Here is an 18,637-nt window from a genome sequence, read left to right as displayed (position 1 = left end):
GGCTTCCAACATGACATGCCGAGCTGTAGACCCAAATTATAGGCCACTCCAAACACAAAAGTTTAAAAAACAGCCACTCCCCTCTTTCAAATACTCTTTTGTATTCTTTTTGGTTTCTCTAAGAACAAGTTGTTGATGATGGTATTTTCCTACTGCATTTACACAAGCCTAGAGTTATAAAAGCCAGGCAGGCAGCACTACCCATCTGGAAGTTGATATTCACTTGCGTAATGGCTGCCCCGTGAATAGGGCAGACTTCTTGCATAAACTCAGATTTGTGGGATATGATTTTTCTCAAGCTCTGCTTGCAGCCCAAGCTTCAAGTGTGACCTACACTGGTACCTAGTTGCAATTGCTCTGTTTCTCTGAAAATCATGTGGTCCCTACACACTGATAAAGAGCTTAACTCCATATGCTTTGCTTTGAAAACCAGTGCTTTTTTAGATGAAAATCTAAAAGCTATCCTAGCATTTCAGACCAGTAATAAGATTTTATCAGATTATGATCCCTTTAGTGTCACAATCTTTTACCTAAATAGCCTGATGAGGCTCAAATGCCTCATGCCAGCCTCCTTCTGAGTGGTGTATCAAATGCTGAGAGCAGAACCTGAAATGTGACTGCTACCACATGGCCATGCCAAACAGCAGCAAGGATCCAACTGAAGCAGATATACCCACGTAGATGTGGCCAGCGATCCATGCCTCCTTCCCCTCTGCTCCCTGCTGACTTAGGACATTCACCTCCACGGCAGTGTGGACAGCAGATAATTCCCACAGCCATATCCAAACCTGGGACACCAAGCACTCCCAATCCCTGCTCTGAACATGCAAGAGGTTGACTTCTGCCCCTTGTCACAGGAGAACCTGTTTGCTAATGGGGATGGTTTGGCATCCCTAACCAGCGCCTGTGCTATGTTGGCTGCTTACTTGCAGTCATAGGCACATTTTGGTGTATAGGATGGGCTATAAGTGATTTCACTCAGTATCTCCTGAGGAACAAGAAGCGCCTGAAAGCACTGATGCTAACCTGGTTGTTTTAGAAAGCCATCTCCACATGGCTAATTTTTACACTGATTGCTGATAGCTTGAAATATCAGCTCTTGGGGTTCACTATCCTGAAATCATTCACGCGTACCCACGCACACACACACCACGAAGAGAAGAAAACGATCGCAGTCAGCGTTTTAGTGCTGCAGGTATGCAATGTATATAAACGTGGTGTGCGTGACGGGACAATACTGCATTTCCTTATAGAAAAAAAAAAGTCATAAACCACCCAGCGAGCGTATGCTCCCCGGGAGCGCCCTGCCGTGGGCACAGCCGTTCCGCCTCCGCCGACGGCGAGGAGCGGCCGCCCACGCCACGCTGGCACCGGGGCAGCCCCGCGGCACTCTCGGGGTGCTCCACACTCCGCTCCTAGCTGCTGACAGCAGGCACGCTGTGCCGTGCCGTGCCGTGCCGAGCCGAGCCGCTCCGACCGTGCCGCGCTACGCCAACCCGACCCGTGCCGTGCCGTACCACACAGCCCCTCCTCTGTCCCCGCCCCAGCCGGTCCGGACCCACCCCCGGCGGCGGGGCCGCTGCGCCGCCGAGCCATGCGAGGCTTTAAGCGGCAGGTGCGGGGGAGCGGAGCACACGCGTAAGCGGCGGCTGCTGCGGCCCGGCGGTAGCGGCGGCGGGCGCCTTTCGGCTCGGCGGGAGCCGCGGCGGAGCGGAGCATGTCGGTGGCGACCGGGGGCAGCGAGGCGGCGGCAGCAGCGGGCGGAGGCGGCGGGAACCGCGTTTTCTTCCAGAGCCCCCGTGGCGGCGGCGGGAGCGGCGGCTCCTCCGGCAGCTCCTCCCGGGAGGACTCGGTGTCGGCAGCGGCGGCCGTGGTGCAGGTCCAGCAGCGGCGCCACCAGCAGGGGAAAGTGACGGTGAAATACGATCGGAAGGAACTGCGGAAGCGGCTGGTGCTGGAGGAGTGGATCGTGGAGCAGCTGGGGCAGCTCTACGGCTGCGAGGTGCGGGGCCGGAGTCGCGGGGTCCCCGGCGCGGTTGCTGTCGCCTCAGTTCCCTCGCCCGCCGCTGCGTCCCTCGCCCCTAGCATCCTCCTCCTGCCCCGAGTCGCATTTCGGCGGTGGGCAGAGGAGCGCTGTCACCGCCACCTCCAAATGACATTCCCGGTCCGCCGCCTCCACCCTGCCGCTGCCCCACGCCTCAGTGGTGCTTCGGCTCAGGGAATGGTGAAAGGTCCCCCATGTCCTATAGAAAGGGTGTCCCCCGTGCCCTCCCGAGGTGAATAAGAGGGGACCGCCCTTTGGGGACGGGCGGTGGCTGCCGCACAGCCGGGCATGGAGGGGTCCTTCTCCTCCGGGGAGCGGGGGGGGCCGGCGGCTGCGGCAGGTCCAGGAATGCCAGGAGGTTCGCCCGCGGCTGTGGTGCCCGGGAGCCGCTGTCCCCGCAGCCTTCCAGGGCAGGGCGGACCGGCGCTCCGAGGCGCCTTCCACGGGCTGGGCGGGCGTCAGTCTCCGTTAGAGGCGAGCTGGCCCAGCGCCGGGAGCTCGGCGGGTCGCAGAGCAGAGCGGTGTGCTGGGCACAGGGCGAACCGGAGGAGGGAGCGGGACGTGCGCGGGGGCTGTGCGGAGGCGGCTGTTGTAGAGGAAAGACTCCGGTGCGGGTACGGTCCCCTCTGGATCGTGGTGTTGCATTATCCCGACCTACAGGAGCGGGGTAGATACTAGCCAGGAAATATCAGTGAGCAATTCGCGAATCATTAGGACGAGAATCGAAAACTCTGGGGGCTTGTATGTACGTGATTTGTACGTATCAAATCTGTTTTTCTGCTACTCTGGGCAAGGAACGAGTGTTGCCAGAATGAATTCTCTTTTGTAGAGGACAGATGAGCAGGAAGATGTTTCAAGATTTTTCAAAGAAATGGCAACTGTTGTCTTCCTTGTGGAGAAAACGATGTTGTAAATAAAAGAAGTACCAGTACTTTGTTTTGTCAAAGCTTCATTAAAAATGTAGACCTTCTAATTCCCTATGGATCGTATCTCGTTCCACCTCGGGTATTTAGTCTTACCAAAACGTTAAGGCTAAACTGACGTTCATACATACTTTTCCCATCAGTAGTCTAATTCACTTTTGTTAGAGACTTCTGAATTGAGATTCGTTGAAGCCAGATGTGAATTTTGCAGCTAGCATGTCCAGGAGCCAATATCTCACTCCTGAGGATGCTGGAGCTAGGAAGACAAGAGCTTGACAGTCCTTGAGGTGTGGATGTGAAAATATAAATAACCTGGATGGAATATCTAGCACACGCATAATACAAATGTTTAAAGAAACTCCTTTAATCTCAAAAGTGATTTATTGGCAAATTTGTTAGAATGACACATAAAAAATGTGTATGTGTCAAGTTAAACCTCCTTAACTGTTCACATCCATGAGCTGTGGGAAAGAAAGATCCAAATAGAAACTCCAGTTAAAAATAACAAAAATAAGCAGTTCTTAGTCTTCGTCTTGGTGTGACTTGTCTCTCCAGTCTCATGACTTGTTTGGCCACATAGCCTGTAGGCTGTGAGGGTTTTTCTGAGGCCAGAAATGTTTACAGTTGTTTGTGTGAACTGATGATTCTGTGCCTGTGCAAGCTGATAACGTAGTTAGTGTCTGGCCTGCTGGAACTGTCCTCTGGTTTGACTCTTGCTGTTCAAAAGCACCAGACCTATTTGGGCTGTGTGCTTCTCACATACAGGTGAGCTTGTTCTGTTCATAAGAAAGGATGTGGTATATACAACCAAAGCAAAGCCCAATGGAATTGCTGCTGCTCTTCATAGTATTCAAATCACAGGCTTGTTAGAGGAAAATAATTCATTCTTTTCCTTATTATAGCTGTTGCTTCCAACTAAAGTAGAAGGATGTATGCTTCAGAAGGTCTCCATTAAGGTGGACACCATATATAGCTGAATAAAAATAACTTGTTAGATGATTTGTTTTCTGAGGTGACTTTTAGGGGAAAAAGTTGTTTAATATAACAGAACAAAATGTTTTTAGATTTGAAGGCCAAGGGCAAAATGTTTAAGTCACCTTCTGCTCTTCTTTGCTATGATACATCAACTCTATCCAGAGTCAGCACAGATGATGGTAGTGAAAAGGTCAAGCTATTAATATGCTATCAGAATAAAGTAGAAGATGTATGATGACTGTAGTGATTAAAGACAATAGCAATTTAATGCAAGATGCTTTGCTTGAATCTGCTTGAATTACTTCGAGGCTTAGAGATGTAGCTCTCAGGCTGAAATTTAATCACCTATGCAGACAGTTAATAACCCTGTCTGAGGGCAAGTTGGGAGGGGGCTGGGAATTGCTCACTTCAACTTCTGTGGAAGATCTACAATAACTTCCCAATGCACTGACATTTAAATTCTGTAACAATCTAAAATCTTCCAGGTTGTCAGAAATAGCCATTGAATTTTTAATCCTGGAAGAGCTAACCAATGTAATTGTTTCATTGCTATTCTGATTCAGAGCTCCATTTGTAAGGAGCAGTGCACTTCATTTCTGGGAAGAGCAGAAATAAGTAGAGGGTGCTTGCAATGTGGTGTACTGAAAGTCTGTAAGAAGACTTGCATATCTCTTTTTTGGACTGCATAAATGTAGTGCCTGCTCACTGTTTTCCATTTAAATAATGTTTGCTATTATGCTGAGATTCATCAGTAAGTGGATACTTGCAGAAAGATTGCCTTTATTCAAAACTAAACATGTCCTCATAGTCTCTCAAGTACTTGCAAGTTAAGTCAGCTGTAAGCCTGTCTTGGCATGGCAACAAAGTTTAAGAGATGAGGTTGGGAAATAATGAGACAGGTTTGTTTGTGTTCTTTTTCTAGTGGATCTTGTCTTATTGGTACATTTTTAGTTTTAAAAATTGGATGCCAAGCAATATAATGGTGTTGGAAATATGACTTAGAAGGAGCTATTTGAGACTATTTTTAATGCAGACCTCAGTTATATGACACAGAGATTAGGTTTAGAAACGTTACTTCCACATGATGCAGACTCGAGGGATAAAAGACCCTTTACCTGAATGGTAAAGGTTATCAAGGTAGAAAACTTTAATAGGACCAGAGAGAGACTTAAGCAGGATTTGTTTGGCACCAGCACCTGCCAGGCTAAGGTACTCAGGTCAGGTGCTTCAGGTGAGTATCGGTCTGGCTGTCTGCATCTGGGACTGATTAATTTAAAAAAAAAAAAAGTTTTATAACCTGTTTGTTCTGGTTTCTGTGAATGCTGAAACTGAGGTTGTAGTTGCAGGTTAGTATATTGAAAATGCAATGCCTTAATTGCAGGACTTGAACTGGCTTCAGTGTTGACCTTTATTAGGTATCTTGGTACTAAAAATAGTTTCTCCACAGATGCTTTGTGTTTTGGGCTAAGTCCATTATTGGTTAAGAATTGCAAAATAATGTTGCACAGAACAACTTACATCATCACTATTCATTCCCTGATGGTTTGCAACTTGTAGTTCAGCATGAAAGTGGTGACAGACCAGTTTTCCAGATGTGTAATCTATGTTGTGTGCACCTGCCAAACTTGTACGACTTTGTATATGAAAAAAAGAGACCACTGGACTTGTCCCCAGAAACCATTTGATTTTGCAGGTGAATTTCTGTGCTCTGGGGTCCTGTCTATCCAGAATGATAGCATTTGCTATAAATGGCACACAGATTTTTGCACAAAAATGAAGAAAGGTTTTGCTTGTGTATGGATTTGTTGCTGAATATTTTTTAATGTAGAGATTTACATGTACAAATCAAATGAGCCCCTAGACTTCACACTCTAAAAGCTGAATACAAGACTTGCCTTCTGAGATATTGCTGAGCTTAGCTGAGTAATCAAATATTTTATTAGGGTATGTCTAGTGATGTATGGAAGTCAGTGCTTGGCAGGGCATATGATGTTGGTCTGGCAGTGCCAGAGTGTTGTGTCCAAGCTTATTATTTTTCCATTCCAGGAATGGAAATACCCTGAGATTGTGTTTAAAAATTCACTGTACAATAAAATGCAGTTGGAAGAGCTGCCCATAAAGGCCCTTCAGGCATTTCCTTTAAGAGTACAAACCCACGCCAGACTGAGAATTGTTATGTGTAAGATTTTCTTCCATCTTCTGGTACAGATACTGCAATGACGAGAGTGGCATGAAGCACTGAAATGGGTAGGGGACTGCATGTTGGCTGTGGAGTATGGGAGGGAAAGGAGCAATTTAACTCAGTCCTGCAGGGATCAAGAGCTCCCTTTGCCTTTGTCTGGTTGCTCAGTGACTGCAGAGCTGGAGAGCACCCTCTTTGTCTTCCTGAAGCTGCTGGGATAGGCTAACATTTCCCTCCACACACAGTCTTTTCCAAAACAGCCCGGTCAGCATGCTGCTAAGGCTGCCATGTGGTGATGTGGACCTGATGGTATGATCAGGTACTACTTATGCCTCAGGCTCTAGTGAGATAATGTTTGAAATTCATTATTCATTTCTCAGAAAGGCGTTTGGTAAGAAAATCCACTGAATAAAACGCTACAGAAACAAACTTTTGCCTACAGTCTCACTCTTTGAATAGATTTCTAACTTGGACTAAGATCTCAGAAATGGTAATTGCATGTGGATTTCTTTCTCAATGGATTAGAAGTGGAAAGAGGCTGAGAACAAGCTGAGAACTAGAGCGAGTGTCACTCCTTTAAAAGGATGCAAGTTAGTAGGAGGCATAATAAAGGATTTCTTTCTTTGAGAGATTGAATGTTGCAGTTCAGATACACTGGAGTAAAGAACTTGTAGGCCCACCAAGGTGCTTAGAAATTTCTTTGGATTATTTATTTTGGACAGCTCTTACAGATCTCCATGTTGTACAGCAGAAAATTTGGTGTCCTCTCTTGAGGGCAGGGATACTGTGTAACATACTTGCGTCAGTTGAAGAGTTGCTGTGATCAGAGACCTGTAAAGGACACAGGCAAAACAGGTGTAGCAAAGGCTTATTCTATCGTGTAGCAATCACAGAAAGGTATTTGAATCCCAAGAGCAGAAAATGGGAAGCCTAAGAAATGCATGTTGTTTTAAAACAAACCTTGTAAAATGCATGCAGTTCTTTTTGGAGGAGTGGGCTTAAGGATCTGTGAGGGTAGCAAGCACCTGGTTGTGACAAAGCCAGAGCCTTTTGTTTCTAAATGAACTTCTTAGGATCTTGCCTTAAGTTCTAAAGACCCTACTCTGGTAGGAAACTAGTACCATTGTTCAGCTACTGAACTTGCCTTCTTTTTTGCATGCAAAATGTGTACAACAGTGCAAAGGAATTCAAGGAGAGAAGTTCATCAAGTCAAGTGCAAGGTTCCGCACGTGGGTCAAGGCAGTCCTGACCACAAATACAAATGGGGTGGAGAACGGATTGAAAGTAACCCTGAGCAGAAAACTTGGGGGTGTTGGTTGACAAGAACCTCAACATGAGTTGTCAATGTGCACTTGCAGCCCTGAAAGCCAATTTCATCCTGGGCCACATTAAAAGCAGCATGGCCGGCAGGTCAAGGGAGATAGTTCTTCAGCATTTACTTCACTCTTCTGAGACCCCACTTGGAGTACTGCATCCAGCTCTGGGGCCCCAAGCATAAGAAGGACATGGACGTGTAAGAATGAGTCCAGAGGAGGGCCACAAAGATGATCAGGGGCTGCAGCACCTCTCATGTGAAAGCCAAGAGTTGGGATTGTTCAGCCTGAAGAAGGCTTCAGGGAGACTTAGACATGGCCTGCAAGACAGTTTGAGAGGGACGTGTAGTGAGAGGACAAGGAGGAATGGCCTTAAATTGACAGAGGACAGGCTTAGGTGAGTTATTAGGAAGAAATTCTTCACTGTGATGGTGGTGAGGCACTAGAATGGGTTGCCTAAAGAAGTTGTGAACTTCGCATCCCTTGAAGTGTTGAAGTTGGATGTGGCTGGCCTAATGGAAGATGTCCCCATGCCATGGTAGGGCGATTGGATCTAGATGAGCATTAAGATCCCTTCCAACCCAAACCTTTCTATGATTCCAAGAAAATTATTTTTTCTACTATTTGATCTTTGTTTAGTCTTGATGTCATTTCTGCATTGGTCATAGTTCATTGTTTTATCTGAATCAACAGCAATATTCTTGACTTCCAGTTTAAAGCTTCACAACACAGATTATCTTTCAGCAGCATTTCCATAGCAATTTTTTTGTCCTTTTCCTCTCTGTTCAAGATTCAACTGGTCTCTTTGCTGAAGCAGTAGGTGTGGTTGTTTTATAACAAGGTGAATACATAATTGATTGCTTACATCACTTAAGATTTTATAATTGTATTTCTTATTAACAGTAGCTTCCAATCTGTGGCTACAAAGACTCTTGTGCCTTCAGGCAAATTGTTTTACATACTTGATTATCCAGGGTAACAAAGGAGAGGAGGGGGTGGGTGGGAGAATGTGGATACAATGGAAAAACTGTGGATAAAAAAAAAAGGGTAAACTCTGCTACAAATCATGCAGTGAATTTACAGGGGAAGAATGGGAACTGGTCATTAATCTACCCCTTTTAACCATTCAGGTTTATAACAAAAATTAATTATATTGCTTTTGGACTTGAGTGTAGCTTGGATGTGTCTGTACTTGTAGCACAAGTAAACTACAACATGGATGATCCATCCCCAGATAGCTGAGAGCAGGTTATATTGTGCTTTGTTGAAGGTGCTGGGCTGACTTGAGCACTGTTGGTTCCTTGTAACCCTGTGGTATGACAGTCTCTCCTTATTCTCTGTGCTTTGCATTAGCTGATCTAACCTGTGCTGTCTAAGGAAATGCCTGAAACAAAAATAACTGTATTTAAATGAGGAAAGTACCTATTTCATGGAATGTTTTACTTCTCTTATAAGGCATAGGGAATGATTCTAGGTAGGTCTTGTATGTAAATAAAAATATGTGAAATTAAGTCTTACTTCAACTAGAACAAGTAGTGTGATAGTTGACTCTTATGACCACCCTAAACTCATTCTCTTTTGGTTCATACCTTGCAAAGATTGCATTCCTGGTGGCATTTCCATAATTCTCCCTTTAGAATGGGTTATCAGCCACTTTAAAAACACTGTAACGGTACTTAAAACCCAACCAAAAAACCCGTGGTTTGAAAAGCATACTATGGTACATAATGTATACATACTTTACATAATATTCTGACAGTGCAGGAGATAGCAATGGCGAAAAAAAAACCTATCCCAACTCTAACCTGATTCAGTCTGAGTTATGGTCCCCTTGTCTCTTGTCACTACAGGTGATAAAGCGGCAACAGCAATATCAATACGTTCTTCCAGTCTTGTGTCTTGCCTGCAGTATTCAAACGCCAAGATCTCATTTTTCCCTGCCTTACATCTAACTCCAGAAACTTCTGTTTGACAGCACAAATTGAGTAGGTTAGACGTGGCCATCCATCTTTGTCACCGCGACTTTTAGCTGCCTGTTGTAAAACATTAGCAGCTTCTTTTGCTGTTCTCCCATGTGACATATGGAATTATGGAAGTCAAGATTTCTAGAACTTATTAATGCTGGAGAAGGGGTATAAAATCTTAATTGTATGCAGTCCCTAGAGCAGCAGTACAACTTTATTTCAAAGGATAGAATAAATTTAGCCTGTTAAAGATCTTCTTGGAACAAGGAATTGCTTGGGCAGAGGTACACACTGAAACAAATCAAATCTTCTTTGAAGTGATAAGTATTTAATTCTGAGGATCACATTTCATTAGCAGAACTGTTCCCTCCTCTCCCCACCACTCCCTCCCACCCTGGAAGCATGATATGTATTCTAGGAACCAGTTCAGCATGGCATCTTAAATTATTTTCAGGGAACACACAGATTGCAGCCCCAGAAGGCATATTGTATATTTTCAATCCATGTGATTATTTATCAGTAGCATAGATCTAGTGGATCTAAATATAGAGAAAAATCATAACATGTTACTATAGGTCTTTAATTATTGGAACACTTGTAGATTATTAATTCAGTGCAATACTGTTCAGCCTGTAAAGCAAATGTAGCATAGAAGATAGCATTAATTTAGAGGCCTAATGGTAAGTAAGTGAATGGCTAGTGTGTGCAGTGGTGCTAGTCTAGAGGTGACACTTCTAATGGTGACTCAGAAGAGTTCACCATTCCAAATATGCTGCCAAGAAGAGGATCACACACACCTCAGTCCTCTGTGTTGGACTTCATAAGTGCAAATGATGGCACAATCAATGCCTAATGAAAATCCTCTTACCAGACTGTCTTAATAGGATTACTTTCCAGAACACAGAACTGGGAAGGATCTCCTAGGTCACATGGTCTGCCTTCTTATTTGCAGATAAGCTCTTTGCATTTGATATAATTTTTTAATGGAGTAACTTGGTTATATGATGTTTCTTTCCGCATTATTTTATGTATTTAAATATTACTTTTAAACCCTTTAGGCACTAGAATCTTTCCCATTCCTTCCATAAAATATAGAAAGACATAAGTGAAAGACCAATACTTGCTTGGAATGAGCTTGCTTGGACTTTCACTCTGAGGTGAAGTTTAAACAGATTGTAAATGTGCTTTACTGCCTGTTCTTACTCTGGGCATCATCAGACTCAAGTGACAACCACAGCAAATGGGGAGAAATATGAAGACAGTGATTCTCCTGTAGGTTACTTACTACCTTATAACAAAATCCATCTTTTGAGTATGTCTGCAGACTCTGGGAGAAATGTGCTTACTAATATTTCATGGAATTAATTTAGCACTCCTTAGAAAACATGTTAGTGGCTTAAGATCCTAACTTACTTTAGCACTTGAATGATAACTTTTTTGAAGTAGATATCTAAATTAACTCTAGCATGATACAAGTGATTAGTTCTACTTTAGGTGACTGGTATATAACATTTTGACACACTTTAAACATAAAGAATGCCCTAAGCCTTTACAGTTGGTTGCTTTACATTTTAAAAGATAGTACGTGAAGCACATAGCAAATATTTTTTTTTTTTTGTCAGAAAAGAACCAGATATTCTGGAATAAACTATTGTGTCTTTTTGTTATGCTGGTAGCAATCATGCCATTTTAGGTTTACAGTTAAATTTTGTACTCCTGTTTTAGGTGTGTTGATGTAAAAGTGCTTAGTCTTCTTTCTTAAAACATTAGCAAAGCTCCCTAGAATTTGGATTATGTTGATATTGAAAACTGAATCCTTTCTGAGTGCAAAAACTGGTTAGGGGAAGGAGTGCTGGTGGTAACTAGCTCACTGGCAGCCAGAAACATTCCAGGTCTTACTTCAGCTGTTGCTGCAGTACTGCCTAGTCTGCTTAGCTAAAGATTAAATCAACTTGCTTGTAGCTAGCCAACTACTTTTTGTTTATTAAACCCAAACTCTTAGGAAGAAGATTTGGTTTAGTGTTATGAAGTACTTGTGATAACCAGACAATTCATTTATATGAGGCAGCAAAGTATCAATCTTTCACTGTGTGATCTGGAGACTGTCTTGTCTCAGGTTGGGGCAACAGGCTTCCAGGACTAACTCTGTAAAAATCAACACCTAAAAAACATCTCTGCCTTTTTTTTTTTTCCCCAGTATGTCTCTGAACACTTTTTCATCTTCTTTTTTTTTTTTTTTTAGATTCTTATCAGATTTCATCTTAAAATATGTAATGACTACATTTAGTATTAGAATTGTTAGCTCTTATTCTTGTTTAGTAGTTTGTAGTGCATTTAATGTAGCAAGTGGAAGGAGGCAGGACTATGTGCCAAAATACTTTTCTGGGAATCTGACAGTGAGAAGCAGCACTGGAATCAAACAGGGGTCCTATATAGTCTTTAGCCCCCTTCTCTTTTTGTCATCCTTGGTGGGATAGTCACAGCAGGTTCTGCCACCTCCCGGATCTGGAGTTGTTTGTGAATTCATTTTAAAGATCCCTTAGGCACTTTTCCATGTTTTGCAGTTCAGGGACTTGCCTGTGTAGCCGAGTGGTGTCTCTGGCCCCCAGGGAAGAGGAGTGTCTGCTTTAAAGCATGTCAGAACTCCTGCTGATATTTCTTGACACCAGTGGACCAGAGCCAGAATGCACTGACTGCCAGTCCCTGGCCTGCCTGCTGCTCCAAATGAGTATCTGGGGGGAGGGAGAGTAGTCACTGTGTAGAGCACACTCCTATGCTCAGGCACCACTTGGAGGAATGACTTGTTACAAGCCATGAGAAACTCTGTGTATCTCTTGCATATTCAATTTCTTCAAAAAGATTACATTGCAGAATATGAGTGCACTTGTTTGATACCACTGAATAAAACATTCCACCCCCCCCTCCCACCCCCCACCCCCCCAGAAAACAGACATCTTGTCTCTCGTGTTAAATCTTAAAGGACCTAATACTTCTGGCTAAAGAAATAATAATGATTGAAAACTGTCTCCTGTTCCAACCAGTAACACTTTAATTGGCTGGTAAGACAAAAATGTGGTGAGAAGACTGACTGTGTCAGATGCTTGATGTACCCATACTGTATGACTTTTATTGCAGAAGTCAATTTACACGCAGTTTCTCAGTGTAAAGAAAATCAATACTGGAGACTAACAGATTGTTTTTACAGGGCTGCTGAAACTGAGATGAGGAGAGCCATTTAGAGGCCTCATTATATCACGTGTTCTTTCCTTGTGTTCTTTCAAACAATCTGATGGAGTAATTAATCCTTGAAGTGGCCCAAGAGGCAAACCTACTTAATTGCACTGCTGTTTAGCCCAAATTCTCAGACTGCAAAGGACCTGGTGTTGATCCTGTTTGATCAAAAGTTTTTCGTGGAGTATATATTCCTTAGGTTTTTTTCATCTTCTCTCTTAGAAAAAAGCAATCAATCTGTCAAATTTGACCTAGTGCAGCATGGTCCTAATCATTATTTCATTCTTGCTGTAGGCAGAATTATGTACAAATTGCAGGGAAGCAGTCATCTGTGCCTGTTGTTGCTTGGAGATGGAGAGTGACCTGCTCTTGTGAATCGCAGAAGGTAGGTATGTCCTGTGATTACTATGTGGAAAGTCATTCAACTTGCATAGTCATCAAGGTAGCAACATTTAAACCTGGTGGCTTAAGCTCTGTGCCTTTCAAGAGTGACTAGGTAAGAGTGATTTGGTGTACCACATGTATTTGCTAAACTATTTGCCAAACTATTTTTGCTTGATGTGAAAGTGGATGATGACAAAACCCATGATGTGTCCTTCCTATCTGCTTTGGAGTGTTTTGTTTAACATAAGTGACATCCAGGCATAGACTTAGCATGTCCTATTTTTGTTTTGAGAACACAAAGCATTTGTTCTGGAGACAGCACTTGATTTTCAACAAATATCTTGCTGAGATTGAATCTATGTTATGGGTATGGTTAGGAGGTGTTGAATGTTTCTCTTCCTCTGCTCAGTATAGTCTGTGATCAATGCCTCTTCTTCATTTAGCAATTTCACACTCGAGTGATTCCTTTAGACTTCTGTAGGAATGCACAAATTAGACAACAATTCCTTAACCAGCATGTTCTGGATATATTTGGATAAGTTGTTTTGACAGTTCAGTTATGAAAACAGCAAAATAGCAGTGTTAGTACTGAAGAAGATGAAATGAAGTCTGTGACTGGGTATCAGTTTCTTCTCTGTGCTTACTAGTGACACAGAAGTTGCAGAGTGCAAGGTTCTTTGTATAATGAGCAGTGATTTTTTTTTTTTTTTAAATTAACAAACAGAATTGGACAAATGGAATACCTGGTATGCTCTACTAGGACTGGCAGTCCCTTCTTGGAAAACAGGCATTTTGGTATCATAAAATCTTTTCCCTGTAATCACATCATCTTGCCAGTGAATTTTTTTTCTGTGTTGTCCTAAGAAATGATAGAGCTGCAGCCATTGTAGCAGGGGATTGACTTTAATTATTGAAGTTATGGGCACAATGAGGTGGAGTGTTCTCAAAATTCAGAATCTTGTGGCATTTGCTCTTGTATTTCATGTGATGCTTGTTTTTCATCATTTAGTAGCAATGGCATGAATCCCAGAGAACTGCTCTGTCTTGTGTCTTGCCCACACCCCCACCTGCTGGCTATAACCCCGTGTTCACTGCCCGTGGCTTTAGGGCAATTTATCCTCTTAGGATGCATACCACATGGACACATCTCCTGCCTTGAGAACTGCTCTGAAATGTAAGTGCTTGAGAAGTTGGAGTCGTTGGTAACTTTTTTTAAAAACCCTTGTCCTAGCAAGTCATATCTGTCATAAATGCCGTGACTTTTACTAGTAAAGAACAAATACACCTCTCTCCTCTAGGGCTTGCTTCTGTGTCTCTGCAATAGGCAGTAGAAGGATATCCACTGCCTCAGAATGGGAAGTGCTGGGTTATCAGGGACATGTGGGAAGAGATTGGAGAAGAAAGTGGAAAGTTGTTCCTGGAGAGGTAGAACAAAGGTAGAGATGGCAGTATGCATGTATAAAGTATATAGTAGGCTACCTGCCTTGTTTCCATTTTTTTCCAGGTTATTTCTTCCACTAGCATGGACTTCAGATCCAGGTGTGTAGGTGTATGTCTCTTTGGCCAAATTCTGCTGGCTTGCTTTGCTGGTTTGATAAATATAAGTAATTTTTCTTCTGGTTTGCTTTCTTCCTGTGCCCTCAAGTCCCTGATTGAACTTGTCCCCTCTGTTTTTGTCTACTAAAGAGTCACAGAAATATTCATGGTAGTGAAAGAGAGAACTTCAGAAGTCAGGGGTTGTAGAGTCAAATGAGATTGACATTAGTTTTCTATAAGTTTGCTTCTCTTCCTCTAGATGTTGCTCTTTGGACAAGTAGGAGCTGGAATTTTAGGAAGACTTGTTTGAATAATATTTAAAGCAGTGCCAGTATTGGAGAGTCCATTGGGGGTGGATTAGAGGAAGAAGTAATATGGTCACTATCAATAACTGCTGGTATTTTCTACAATTGGTAAAGATGTCTGTACATTTAACTCTGAAGACATATGATGTACTGAAATGCTTCTAAAGCATTTGTCCAGTGTTTTTTGTAACTTGTACATCAGATCTGGACAAGTGTCTTCAGTTACATTTGTGCAGTCACCCCATCACTCTGAGTCTATTACCAGTAGATGAAATGGTCTTTGTAGATGGCTCTTCCTCAGACAGTGCTGGGATGATAGGTGTTCAATAAGATAAGTTGTTCATTGCCATAAGGGTTTTCTTATGAATCAGGAACCAGGTCTAAAGGTCTGAGGTGCTGGCTGCAGCAAAAATGAAATAATAGACAGGTTTGATGTTCTGCACTCTGTACCTCTTAAAGGCATGTTATGAGGCAAATTTTTAATAGAGGAGATTTTCCACTCATGAAACTCAGCTAAACGCTTACTTAATTTTAGTGCTCCACCTCTGATACACGTGTTAGAAAATTGCAGTCTTCCACCATTATTGTTGAAATGACCTGTTCACCCTGTCACATTATGGCATCTGCTTTTATTACAGAATACCACTATTTTCTCATTCTTTTGACTTAAAAAAAAATGTTATGAAAAGGCAAAACCTGAACAATAAATGCAAATATTTCCATAGCACTGAACAGGAGAATTAGGGGTATATTTTGGAAGCATTGTAACAGACTGGCTGGCTATGCCTTGAAAAAGCATATTTCTTCCCTTTTCATTTTCACAGCTGCAGTGTTAAGCATAAAAGCAGTGAAGTTAGGGTATGTCTGACTCTGTCCTCCCACACTGGCTTGTTTTTCATGTCATATGATTGTTACTTTTAGGAGTCATCCATGTTTATGCGGATTTTGTTTTTGGCTTTGATTTTCAAGTGGTCAATTAGCAAATCAACATTAAGAAAGTTGCATGAAAACCTAGCCTGGGAGTTTCTTGCCCTGGAAGACAAAATACATTGACATATATAGACAAGGCAAAAGAAGGGAAGCCATCTGTGCGTTAGCAAAGACTGACTTGCAGGGTGGCTGTGTGCAGAGCAGTTGGCTTTCAGCTCTGCTGCTGTAGATGAGGAGCCTTTGCTTGCTGTAGTCTAAGGAGAAGGGGAAGAATGATAGCAAGTGGAGGTTGTGTGTTACTGAAGAGGAACTAATATATGCTAAGATATTCTAGTTTGGCATTATTCTGACATTGTGTTGGAGATATTGCAGGAAATGAGACATGGAGTGGAAGCTGGAAGAAAAGGAGTGTGACTTCTTGTCTCCTCTCTTCTGATACACAAATTCTCCCCTCTCAAATCTTGTAATACTCAGTGTGGAGCAACAATGATGCTGGAGCTGACTTCTGATAAAAATGCAGCTGCAGAGCAGTGGTGTTGCTGGTGAGGTTGTCTGGCAGTGAGGGAAGAAAAACCTGGGCACCCTTGGGAAAGGAGGATGGTTGTGGAATCATAGAATTGTTTAGGTTGGAAAAGACCTTTAAGATCATTAAGTCCTAACATTAACCTAGCACTGCCAAGTCTGCCACTAAACCACGTCCCTGTGTGCCACATCCACATGTCTTCTAAATATCTCTGGGTATAGTGACTCAACCAATTCCCTGGGCAGCCTGTTTCAATGAATGGCAACCCTTTCCATGAAGAAATTTTTCCTAATATCCAGTCTAAACCTCCCCTAGCATGACTTGAGGCTGTTTGCTCTTGCCCAGTCAGTTGTTACTTGGAAAAAGAGACCAACACTTCCTTTCAGATACTTGTAGGGAGCAATAAGGTCTCCCTGAGCCTCCTTTTCTCCAGGCTAAACAACCCCAGCTCCCTCAGCTGCTCCTTGTAAGACTTGTGCTCCAGACCCTTCACCAGTTCTCTTGCCCTTCTCTGGACATGCTGCAGCACCTCAATGTCTTGTAGTGAGAGGCCCAAAACTGAACATAGGATTTGAAGTGTGGCCTCACCAGAGCTCAGTACAAGGCCATGAGCACTCCCTTGTCCTGCTGGCCATACTATTTGTGCTACAGGCCAGGATGCCTTTGTCCTTCTTGGCCACCTGAGCACACACTGGCTCGGGTTCAGCTGCTGTTGACCAGCACCCCCAGGTCCTCTTTTAATCAGCAGCTTCCCAGCCACTCTTCCACAAGCCTGCAGCGCTGCATGGGACTGTTGGGACCCAAGTGCAGAACCCAGTACTTGGCCTTGTTGATCCTCAGCCCAACAATCCCACCTGCCCAGATCCCTCCACAGAGCCTTCCTACCCTCCAGCAGATCAACATTCCTTCCCAACTTAATGTCATCTGCAAACTGACTGAAGGTGTACTCCATCCCCTCATCCAGATCATCAGTAAAGATACTGAACAGGACTAAGGCCAGTACTTGGCCCTGAGGGACACTACTTGGGACTGGCCAATGGTCAACAGCAGTGGCAGCCTGTGTCCGGCTCCCTGGTGCTGGGCAGGAAGGGTTCCTTGCGTGAGCTCAGCTGGGGATGCCTCTGTCAAAAATGACTGCACAAATGGTATTTGGTGGAAAACCTGCTCTGCAGTGTTGGTTTCTGCAGTGGTCTGGCAGTGCTGTGTGGGGCTCACTGCAGCATGCCGCCCTGGGCCTTGCTGCAGGTCACCCACCTGCCACACCTGTTCCATGGGCGTTGCCTGGGGCAGGGAATGGCAGCCAGGGCCTGTCCCACCCCCAGCCAGGAGCAGGCAGCCAAGGGCACTGGGGCAGCCCAGCCCTGGGTGTCTCCCTGTGGCTGAGCCAAGGGCAGGCTGGGATGTGGGTCCAGCTCAGCAGGGCTGGTGGCTGGGCAGGGCTGTGGCAGCTGGGACGTGGCTGGGGCAGGGGCTCATGGCCCCAGGAGCTGACATGGGGGACCATGGGGACAGCCCTGTGGCCCAGGCTCTCAGTTTGGCTTCCTGATCTGGCGTGCCTGTGGGCAGAGCCTGTTTTAGGATACATTTTTATAGGAGCCTTTGAGCCTGGGTGTTTTTTAAGGCTGTTCGGGGCAAATAGAGGAAGTTTGTCCTTGAAGGGAGAGCTCCAGGTCTGGACTGCAGAGTGTAACACAGGGCTGTGGGTTTTGTTAACATGTGTGTCGTGACTGAGCGTTTGAAGAGGTCAGTGCAGAGCCAGCTTTGTTATCATAACCAAAGTGGCCATATGGACTCTGATGAGAAGGTGTGTGTTGCACCATTAATTTAGTTTTTATGTAAAGACTTGATTTTGAAGTGCCTTTGTTCAGCCACAAAACCCATTTAAATGTCAACTTCTGAAACCACGTTTCTTATTTTAATTTCCTCACATCAGAATAGTTTGATATGCTGAAAGATTTTGCTTGCTACAGAGTCTGTTGCTGTAGTAGCTGTAAAAGGCAGAGCAGGAGACAGGAAGGGAGAAGAAGGGCAGGCTAAGCCCAGAGTCCATCAGTGCTGCAGTCCTGTCGGGGACTGGGGGCTGGCTGGAGGTGTTAGAAGGAGAAAAGACGGTAAGGGCATGACTACTATATCTGATCCACTGTTCCTCTGTTCCTCCAGAAGTTGGCCATGCGCTCTCCTGCAAGTGCAGTGGTAGGTAACGCAGGATTCAAGGAACTACAGGAGCTGATTATTTTTCTGGTTGTATCTCCATAACATTTAGAGTACTACTTGACCTGTGAAGATTTCTGCAAAGATTCCTGTAGGTAAGAAAAAAAGGATTAAAT

At 43.9% G+C, this 18,637-nt stretch overlaps 1 protein-coding gene across 1 annotated transcript in view; it reads left to right on the top strand.

Moving 5' to 3' along the window:
- The first annotated feature begins 1,589 nt into the window (after positions 1-1,589).
- The window catches only part of PPP1R14C (protein phosphatase 1 regulatory inhibitor subunit 14C), a 51,627-nt gene continuing 34,579 nt past the window's right edge, over positions 1,590-18,637 (top strand). The window contains exon 1 of the mRNA XM_053939546.1: positions 1,590-2,002. Coding sequence (XP_053795521.1) covers positions 1,718-2,002 — 285 coding nt within the window. The 5' untranslated portion in view covers positions 1,590-1,717. The remainder of the gene's footprint in view (positions 2,003-18,637) is intronic.

The sequence above is a fragment of the Vidua chalybeata genome, chromosome 3 (assembly GCF_026979565.1).
Source record: "Vidua chalybeata isolate OUT-0048 chromosome 3, bVidCha1 merged haplotype, whole genome shotgun sequence".
Lineage (NCBI taxonomy): Eukaryota > Metazoa > Chordata > Aves > Passeriformes > Viduidae > Vidua > Vidua chalybeata.
The sequence above is the reverse complement of the archived record's forward strand: the minus strand, read 5'-3'. Positions and strand labels throughout refer to the sequence as shown.